Source organism: Capsicum annuum, chromosome 10 (assembly GCF_002878395.1).
Source record: "Capsicum annuum cultivar UCD-10X-F1 chromosome 10, UCD10Xv1.1, whole genome shotgun sequence".
NCBI classification, from domain to species: Eukaryota; Viridiplantae; Streptophyta; class Magnoliopsida; order Solanales; family Solanaceae; genus Capsicum; species Capsicum annuum.
The window spans coordinates 88,541,436-88,553,270 of record NC_061120.1 but is presented as its reverse complement, the minus strand read 5'-3'; the positions used below and the strand labels follow the sequence as shown (position 1 = coordinate 88,553,270).

Below are 11,835 nucleotides of genomic sequence, written 5' to 3'. Positions count from 1 at the left end.
CTTTTTTAAACAGACCAAAAAGTAAAATAGATCATTCTTTTTTAAATAGAGGGGGTATATTTTTTTGGTCATATATAGCTAACTCGTGTTTGATAATTTCGTAGGAAGCTTGGATACACCAAATGAGATAGAAAATAGCTATCATTATGATGGTTATTTTGTATTCTCCCCCCCTAGAAAGTATGCAAGCGGACATTTGCTTGAAACAAGTATGGATATTGATTTTGTTAGTTACTTTAACATATTTTATCATTTTCTTATTTGGTTGTTTTAATTGTTATTGCAACTTGTGAAGGAGTGACGAATGAATCAAGATTGACAAGGACTTGAACAACTATATTTTTTTTAGAGATAATGCTCAATTATTCCCCTGAAATATACCCAAAAAGACTATGACACACCTCAACTTAAAAGGGGTCCTATTACCCCCCTGAACTAATTAAAAGTGTAATTTCGACACCTACGTGGTGCCTACATAGCACATACGTGGCACAACATACTGAAGTGTCCACATAGGCACACGTGTGTACCACGTATGTGCCACTTAGGCACCACATAGGCACTAAGGGTGTCAAAATTATACTTTTAATTAGTTCAGGAGATAATAGGACCCCCTTTAAGTTGAGGTGTGTCATAGTCTTTTTGGGTATAGTTCAGGGGATAATTGGGTATTTTCTCTCTTTTTTTTTTTTTTTATAAAAGTATATTAATATGTTTAAGTTAAATGTTGTTTTATTGTTTTTTAAATGATTTTGTTGAACCTTTGTTAACTCTTTTCTCAAATATATTGCATTATTATTATTACATAATTTAGAATGTTTTATTTTAATTTTTATAAATTTTATGTCATTTCTCAACTATATTTATGAATTACTAGCTATAATTTTTTAAGTTTAGAGCAAATATACATAGTTACGACGAAAATAATTAGACTTTTCATGCCAAATAAAAAATATTTTTTGCTACAATCTATAACCCTTATGTAAATTTGAATATGACATTTTGAATTCGTAGTTAGACATTACTCCTTACAACTGCCACACATTAAGGACATGGCTAAAAAATTTAGCTTTTCGTAGCAAATATAGATTTTTTCAGTTATAGTGCTTTGTAGTTCATGGCTATAGATATGGATTCTTGGCTACAATATGAAAATATTTGTAGCAAGTATTTTAATTCATAACAAAAACTCATATGAATAAAATATCAAAACGAAAAAGTTATGACATATGTAACTTATGCACCAAATCCATTAATTCATTGCATAATGTTGAAGAGGCATTCATTACATAACGTAAAAGAGACATTCATTACATAACGTTAAAGAGGCATTCGTTATAATATAACAGCTATAATTTGCCTAGGTGATCTAAATAAACTAATTATAGTGTAAATAATCATATGATGGCCTACCGAAGGCGATTCAAGTCAAGTATAAGACATATGTTTCCCAAATACTTATTGTTGTGATTTTACACAATGGTTTAACATAAGATATGCCATTTGTAGGCTCACTATGATGGTCTGTCCATAGGTCATATGTATCATATATTATCTCAAATCAGGGAAATCAGTGCATGACATTTTAACTGACTCCAATTAAAAATTATGCCACAAGAGCGAGTATGCCCTAATATTCGGGCTCACTATAATGATCTGATCTCAATCCTATGCACAAAATCATGTCACACTGGTATGTCAAGTTAAACCTATAAATATGCTTCTGTCATTAACCTTTATAAATTAATGTCTTAAAGTCCTATTACATGTAGATTATGATAAAGATTCCACACAAGTAAAAATATTTTATTGGCAAAATAGCTTGGTGGACCCTTGTACTTGGTCTGTTTTGTAAATTGAATACTCCTATTTATACATTTGTCATCTGGACCCTTGAACCCATTTAAAATCAATTTTTTAAAGGGAAATTTTCATAAATAGCAACTATAGAGCATTAATTGTAACTTTTCTAGCAACAGTTTTAAAATTAAAAAAAATAACAATATGTATTTTGTATTTGAGTAAACTATTGCTAGTTAAATACATATACAACATAATATTATTTTCCTAATATAATGCTAATCAGTTTCAGTTTAAAATGGTAAAAAACGGTTCCCTAATTTATGACATAATTAATTGACAGATTCCCTTACCTTTTAAAACTCTTTTTTTACATCACCGTTAAATTACAACAAATAATTCAAATTCAAATAAATTTTTCCATAAACAAAAACTAAAATCAAAACCCAAAATACATATTCAAATTAAAGAAGTACTGGTCAAACGTAATTTTTTTTCTCATCGACTAGCATTCTGAAGCACATTTAAAAAGAAAAACTGTGCAATTACAGGTATTGATCTTAAAACTTTATACTATTTGTGGTTTCAGTATAATTATATTCAAAAATTTACTGAAGAAATTGTATCAAATAGGTGTAATTTTCGTGGAATACAAAAATTTGATATAGTATGTAAATTTTGAAATTTTTCGGAATAAATTGTTGAACCATTTTTTTTACAATTTCAAATATGGTGTTGTTGTTATAAAGTTTTAAAGTTGAGAAGCAATTGTAAAACGTTAATCTGAATTTTAATTTTTGATAAGCTGGTTTCAATTAAATTATTTTTGTTTGAATTCGCTTTGTAGTTTTGTATTAGCGAATTTGTTGTTGTGTATACTATGAATTGGTATTTAATTTTTTTTTACTATTTCGTGATTTTCTACAGATTCAAGATGGGAAGCATTGTTGTTCTTCTTAAACATTCAGGAAGATGGAATTATGAGCAAGAATATGAAGAGTAGATGAGTGATGCGATATTGTTGAGCGTAAACTCTACATATGATCAACTGTACACGGTACTTTCTTCTTATGTTGATGTTGATTTGACATGCAAAAGCATTGAAATCGAATATCAATTAACAGATAGTGCAGAGAAAATACGTATACGTAGTGACATGGGTTTGAAAGTTAATATTATGCAGAAAAAAGAGTTGAAGGATTTGAGTAATTTGCCTTTATATGTGAGTGTTTCTGACAGGGATACTTTCAGCAGAATTGTAAGTTCATCATTGTGTAATTCGAAAAGTCTAAAGATGTCTGTCAGTGCGAGTAACATGGGAAATACAAGTACTCAAAGAGTGTTAATAGTTACTCCATCAAAAGAATGTTTGGATGTATTTGAAATGGATACAAGTAGAGTTATTATCTCCGACCCATATCACAAACATATTGAGGTTGATCAAGTTTATATCTCAAAAAGAGTATTAAAATCAGTTATGAAGGACTATTCAATTCGTGAAAAGTTTTGAACACTATCTGTAAGATCGAGTAAAACCTGGTAAGTGTATTATGCATTTAGTTATTTGTTTTTTTTCAGATGGTTAATTGTATTTGAGCAAATGTATTTGTTTTTTGCAGTTATATGTTGTTGTGCAGATCTGGTAATTGTGGTTTTTTATTGTGCATCTGGTATCGGTGAATCTGGAATGTTTAATGTCAAAGAAGTTTTATCAGAACATACCTGTCCGATCAAAGATAGTATTTATCCTAAATTACTAGTAAGTTGATTAGTGGTATAGTCAAACGAAAATTTAAATACCATAAACGGAAATATAGTCCATCTGAAATCAGAAGTGACATGAAGGAAGACATGGTTATGGATTTAACATATATTATGTGTTGGCGAGCCAAGGAGCAAGCACTTGAAGAGTTAAGGAGAAACCAGCAACATCATACGGGAAACTTCCTGCATACATTCATGTGGTAAATACTAGTTATTCCAGTTCACATATAAGAATGAAAAAGAATGAAGACAATGAGTTTTTGTATATATTTATTGCACTAACTGCCTTCATTCAAGGATTCGCGCATTGTAGACCTGTCATAGTTGTTGATGCAAGTCATCTAAGAGGACTGTATAATGGAATTTTCATAGCTGCATGTACTATGGATGGAGCTGGTAAGATATTTAATTATAAATATATTTGATTTCAAATATGTTTCCAGCTGTATGTATTTAGAATAGACATATATATATTGTTTATGTAATGAGATTCAGTTATTATTGTTGAAAGCAAATTGTATTTAAAATATAAATATGTAGAAATTTTAGTTATCCTCTGAAAGTTTAGAATCTTTGCAACTGTATGAAGTAATAATATAAATCTGCATTATTTGATTTGTCAAAAATCATGTATGCTTATATGAATTATTTAAACATGCAGGACATATATTTTCTTTGGCCTATGGAGTTCTTGATTCCGAAAATGATGCTTCTTAGACTTGGTTATTTGAAAATCTGAAGGAAGCATATGATGAAAGAAGAGAAATATGTGTAATTTCTGATCATAATGCAAACATCATAAAAGCTGTAAGTGAGGTGTATAATGATGTACTACATTATGCTTGTATGTGGAATTTATGGGGAAATGTGAAAAGAACTTTAGAAAATAACATGATGCATTATCCGATGTCTTCTATACAATGGCAAAATTATATTCAAAGACTGAATTTAACAGTTTAATGGAGAAGGTGGAGGCAGTTGATGTTAGAGTAAAGAATTACTTGAATTTGGTGGAATACGATAAGTGGGCTAGATCATATGCATCAGTTCATAAGGGATGGACTTTGACATTAAGCATTGTCGAATCAATTAATGTTGCACTAGTATTGGCTAGAGAATTACCAATATATGATTTTCTAGAGGAAGTTAGATTGATGTTTGGTAGATGGAACTGTGAAAACAAACAGCAGGCATTGTATACTTTTACAAATCTTATTGGTAAGTTTCAAGAAATTCTACAACAGAATGAAGTGGAGAGTACACGTATGAAGATATAATGAAATTTAACTCTTTATACTAAATATAGATATATTAGTTTTTTCATTTGTTTTATGGATATGTTTTCGTATTCACATAAAAAATTAAATAAATTATATTCTGTAATAAAAATACATATGAATGGCAGAAAAATACATATGTTGAGATGGTCAAATACATATACCTAATTGTTTCTGATATAACTTTGCAAATTATTTTTGTTTAATAATTTCAGGTTATACCTGCATCAGAATATATATGTATAGTCCACGACAAGGAGAAACATTTAACTGTTTGTCTTAAGGAAAAGAAACATTCTTGCAATGAATTTCAGTTGGATGAGATACCGTGTGCTCATGCTTGTACAGTTCTTGATAGCAAGAATTTTAAGAAGAGACCATATTGCTCTGATCTATACAAGCCAAAAACAGTCTTGAGAACATATGATGTTCTAGTTTATCCTCTACCACACAAAGATGACTGGATAATTCCAAATGAAATTTTGGTTGAGGTAGTTCTGCCCCTAAAATACAAGTGATCGTCTGGAAGGCCTGCAAAGAAGGATCGTGGAAAGTCCGGACGAGATCTGTTTGGAAAGAAAAGTAAAAATTATTTTAGTTCATACGGATGTAAAGGGCACAATAGGCGTTCATGTAGGAAATACAACAAATGATAAGTCGGTTGATGTATTTAATTATAAACAATTGAAGTTTTTTTTTCCTTGAATAAAATATATTTGATTTTTACTTTTAAAAAAATGTTTGATCTTATAGAAGTTGTTATGCTTAATGTGATTGAAAGTTTTTATTTTTCTTTATTAATAAAATACGTAAAGTAACTTTTATATTATGTAATTTCATTGTGCAGAAATATATATATATATATATATATATATATATATATATATATGAAGATTAAATACATAAATACATATGCGTTAAATACATATAAACATTTTCATTATGATTAAAATATATTTGATTTTTACTTTTAAATAAATGTTTGATCTTATTGAAGTTTTTATGCTTGATTTGATTGAATGTTTTTGTTTTAATTTATTAATATAATACATAAAAAAATTTTTATAGTATGATAATACATGAAATACGTTATGCAGAAATACATATATACAAAAGGATATCTATGTAAATACGTATATACATATGTGTGAAGAATAAATACATAAATACATATGTGTTAACTGTATTTATATGTAAACTTTATTTATGCTTAAACAAATATGATGTTATTGATGTTGTTATTCTTAATTGGTTGGAAAGTTTTTGTTTTTTTTATTAATAAAATACATAAAGTATCTTTTATATTATGATAAAACATGAAATACATTATGCAGAAATACGTATATATAAATGGATATCTTTATAAATTCATATATGTGAATATTAAAAACATAAATACATATGCGTTGAATACATATATACATTTTCATTATGCTTAAAATACATATGCTTTGTTAGATATTTATTTATGTATATATGCATAATAGTAAACTAAACTAAATATTGAAATATAAACAACACAAAAACTAAATATCACAATAATTAAACATAGGAAAATATTGTCATTGATGATTGAATTAACATATGAAACCTAAAATATATTCAACAAAAATATCGTCAACAAAATATTTATTGTTATAAAAAACATCCATCTCAAAATAAAAGTCAAATATCATGTACTTCAGTAACTTCTGCTATCTGAGTTTCCCAACGAGGCCTACTTGGTGCTTCATCATCACTTTGTGCCTTCTCTTCTTATTTTTTTGTACCATAATGTCACAACATTGAAGCGTATCTCGTGTGGAGAAGATCTGGATCAAAGTCAACTTTTGGAACACTTCCACTAAATGTAAGACACTCAGCGTATGTAATAATATATAACCCACAATCCCTGCATCTAGGAAAATTAATAAGTATTAGTATAACATGAGAATATATATACATACATACATACAAATATATATATATATATATATATATATATAAATAATATGTATATTCAAAACTTACAAGCTGCCATATGGTTGTTGAGGCAAATCTTCCATAATGTAAACATCAAAAAGATCATGTTTATCATTTAATTTGTAATTTGGATGTTTGTTAATATCAATACCCTTCTTCTCATAGAATTTACATGCCAAAAGATAGTAAGGTATAACCTCAGCTAACTTCTCAACTTAAGCAAGCACAGCAGAATCATGACCAGCAGATGACAGTGAATCATGTACGTATATACATCTACCGTTGAAAGAAAGTACAGCCAGAACCCAGTGATGTTTGGACTTTATGTTGATAGGAATGAATATACGATCAACTGTATGCCATGGAACAACAACATGCATGCGAAATCCACTTATGTACTCATTCAAATGGTATTATTTTCTACCAGTATTAAGCGTTGGATCATCAATTGAATACACAGCTAACACAGCTCTTACAATGTTCATGAAATTGCCGTCAACTGTGATATACATATATGAGCTATTTGGTTCATACTTAGATTTCTTTCTCAAATAGTACAGGAAAACATCAATTTGTTGCATCAAATAAAAGAAGATTTGTAAAAGCAACTACCCAAATTAAATTTTCAATGTGTAAGCCACTATATGTATGTAATCATGTACATATGTATCTGAACATATGATATACTGCATATGTATATAAGAAAATACATATTGTAGATAATCACTATAAGTAATTATACTATAAATATGTAACTCACCTCATCTGACCATGACTGTCCAGGAGTACCCATAACGTAGAATCAATTCTTGTCTTCAACTGATAAAATGCCAAAATTCAAAGCTGATATCTTGGACTTATTTTTCAGATAATGTTCCCCTTTGTTGCTTCAGTTAATTGATTAAATATAATACTTAACAATAAACAGAAAATGTAAATGAATAATATAATTAAGTTGTAAAGTACTTACTTCTTTGCATGATATTTGAGAAGGTCCATTGAAAGCCACGTCATGAACTTATTGGTGACCTTAGTGTCTTCAATATTAAAAATTGGATGAGATACAAATGGATGCTTCAGTATGAATTTTTTTGTCTACTCTTCTGTGCTTCCTTTATAATTACAATAAAATGGAAAAAATAATTAATAAATAAAATAAAGAAGTTTGGTATATACAACAAAAAACAAGTTAAAATCACAAACCTTCTGTTGAACCAAATTTCGTAGTGAATGGTGATTCCTTGAATTTAGATGGTCTCTTAATTCTTGAAACATTCACAGGAGTTTGTTCTTTATTTGCAGATGGATGAACAATAATGCTTCTTTCTAGATTCACATATTCGTTAAGACTAGGTAACAACTCATCAGGAATTGTTACTTGGAAATCACGTAAATCTGGTTGAGACTTCCCTTCTCTAAAAACTACTTCATGGGTGTGGACTTCTGAATTAATTTGTTCATCTAAATTTGGTTTCTCACAATCAGCCATTGATGTATTTTCAATTATTTCTGTAGCCGCTTCAGTGTTTTGTTTAAAATATACATAAATCTTTTAAAGTTGATACAATAACAAAGAAAGTAAATCCAACTTATGCGGGAATTAAGCATACCTTTGAATCATCTCGAACTCTCAAATTTTGTTGTATGAAATTAAGATTGATACTTCTAAGCACCTCATCTGGAAATGTGTTTTGTGAATCTGAAAATTGTGCTTCACCCACACTTTCATCAATAATTTTTTTGTTCTATTCAACATGTTGAAACATATTAAATAACATCAATATTTGTTCTGGAATTAAAATATAATATTAATTTATTCATCATACCGTTGAATCACAGGCATCTCTTGCTTCATGCACGGAGGTATCAATTTTGTCCTTTAATAAATGAAATAATAAAACATTGAAAATATTAATATTCACCTATATTAATATACATCATAAAAATAAGAATCAACAAATTATAAAAACAACATCATTATCCGCATTATGCAACTCCATAAAATTGACGCTTTATTTTTCTGTGATCTCTTTAATAACCTGCTCCTAAACATAAATAATGATGACATGTATAGTTCATATATATAAATAGAAATTTCAATAGTATTAAAAACTAATATACATATGAATGAAAATAATTTACTTACCAACGTGCCTTCAGGATTCTTATCAAAATCATGATGTAAAATTGGTGTGGATTCATGGGGTGAAGTATCCTTATCAGCTTCATCCAATTGTGGCTTGACAAATTCCTAATCTTTAACCTGTTTATTCGCGTAAAATATATTAAATACGTATGACGATCAAAATTAATATAAAATTTGATTAGTTTTGTACTACATATGTATATCTGAGTGCATATGTATTTATTCAAATACATAATAAATATGTTTTATATTTATTTAACAGATCAAATATATTTAAAACATTAAATGAAGATAAAATTACTTACCAATATGCCTTCAGGATTCTTATTAAAACCTTCCACAGTCGTTGGAGTTGATTGATGTGGTGATGTATTCTTATCACCTTCCTCCATTTGAGCCTTGTCACAATCTTTGTCTTTTTCTTGTTTCTTGTCGTTGAAAAAATTTAAATACATATCATTAAATATGTATTTATCCAAACATAAACACATACTAAATATGTATTTACTCTAACCTAAATACATATTAAATGTTTGTATTTGTTATATGTATATAACAAATCAACTGTATTTATTCAAACATAAATACAAACTAAATATGTATTTAGTCAAACGTAAATACATACTAAATATGTATTTAGTAAAACCTAAATACATATTAAATATGTATCTATTCAAACATAAATACATATTGAATATGTCTTTATTCAAACATAAATACATATGTTGTATATGTATATAACAAATCAACTGTACTTAACAATTATTCTTTATAAAACTAAAAATTTTGTTCCTTCATCTCATTTATTGAATTCATTATTTGACCACACCTTCTTGTTACTAAATTTCAAATGTCATTAAACTCTTTGCGAACCTGAATTCAAAGAATTGAAATCAGATGTGAAAGAAACGAAAATACTGAAGTCTTAAGCATAAATTACCTTATCACGGAACTTTTTAAACGTTTTCTTAAAAAGAACATCATCTTCATCTTCACGATTGAAAAAAGACATCAGGAGACTGAACCAGAATGTCTTTCCTGTTTGAAGGTACTGTTTCTTTTGATTGAATTGCCTTGAAAATTGGTGTCTTCATAGAAGACATCTTCACAGCACAACTTGGAGGAGTCCTTTTTGGTGTATGCTGATCTACACCTTTTGATTGATTCTTCAACTTTTTCTTGGCAGGTGAATTTGACGAATCGCCTTGATATTTTTTTTTGCTGATTGAAAGATGGTGTTTAAGTGAAGGATCCTGAAAATCATCATCAAAATCAACATAATCTTCTTTATGACTTCCACCTCTATGGAAAACCTTTTTTGGTATCTGAAAGGTTGAAATCTCCTTTCGTGTCGGCTCAATGTTCTTAAAAACAACCTACAACCTACATTATAACTAGTTAACCTTGACAGTAATGCAAATCATTCACCCACTATTTTTGGTAAATTTACATATATGAATACAGTAAATGTATGTACAACATAATCAAAACATCACGTAAAATAATATATTTTCAGGAAACTAACCTTATCATTTGAATCATTAAACAAACTTTCCACCAATGATTCATATCGTGGGCGAATAGCATTTGTCTTCCAATTTAGAAGACGTGGAATTTGAGAATCCACCTTGGAAGCAACAGTATGAAGGACAGCAGAACAACACTCGTACAACCAAATCTGGATGGGAAGTGGCATTCCATGAAGCATGTAAAACTTCCCTGTGGGTTTTAACTTTTTATTCAAATTTTTAGCTAATTCTTTATATGCAACCAATCCCCAAGAATAGTCCCTGTAACTGTCACTCTCCACCAGATCAAAATAGAGGCGTGGAATAATGACAGTATCAACAGAAGACAGCAAAAATCCATGAATAAAATATAAATTAACAAACTTAAAAGCATCTTCATCAGTCTCGTTCCCCCATATTTTATTAGTAACAGCAACAAATAATTCCTTCTTCTGTTTAAATCTAGAACCATCAAAATACTGATCAATAATTTTGTTTGGAACGTCTTCATCAAACCCAAAATCATCCCTGTTTAAATGACAATTCAAACCAGTTACTACAGCAAATTCTGTAAGACTAAAATGTAGAGTTGTGCCCTTTGCACGAATTACTATATCACTTGCTGAACTTTTCGTAGTCTCCGGTGACATAATGCCTCTCCCTAATTGTGCTTGCACAACACAATTCTTTTTCTTCATGAAAACACCAAAAATACTATCAGTACAAAACTTCTTGAACTGATTCTTCGTTAGCATTGCCTTAATACAGTCTTCAATGTCATTGACTGTATGACAACTGATATGTAGTGCAAATTTAGGCAATAATCTTGCCATATATATTTTATCGCGTAAAACTATAAAAAAACATAAATACAATTATATGTCTAAAAAGGCCACATATGTATTTACATAAATACATCTTCAAAGTTGGATTACAACATAAAAATAAAAAATTAGCATATATATTATATGAATACATCATTGCTAGAAATATAAGATAATAATCATCAAAATACATACATTGTGATCATATAAAAAAAATAAAAAAAACATGTGATCATAAAATACAAATTTTATCAATAACAAAATACAAAATACATAACTATCCAGTAATAAATACATTTCATGTAATCCCTAACATACAAAATACATATATATTCGATAGATGGTCACAACAAATAAAAAATACATATACAAATACAAATTATCTAATGAAAACATATACAAATACAAATCTTAAGATAAATACAATATGTTATACAAGACTTAAATACAAAAATACAAATTATCTAATCAAAACATATACAAATAAAAATCTTAGCATTATCAAATACAATATGTTACAAAAGACTTAAATACAAAAATACAAATTATCTAAT

At 28.4% G+C, this 11,835-nt stretch overlaps 1 protein-coding gene across 1 annotated transcript; it reads left to right on the top strand.

The window, feature by feature from the left end:
• Positions 1-4,484: 4,484 nt before the first annotated feature.
• Positions 4,485-5,359, top strand: LOC107844238. Its single transcript, XM_016688701.2, has 2 exons — positions 4,485-4,754; positions 5,057-5,359. The coding sequence occupies exons 1-2, from the start codon at positions 4,485-4,487 to the stop codon at positions 5,357-5,359; spliced, it is 573 nt and encodes a 190-aa protein (XP_016544187.2).
• The last annotated feature ends 6,476 nt before the right edge of the window (positions 5,360-11,835 follow it).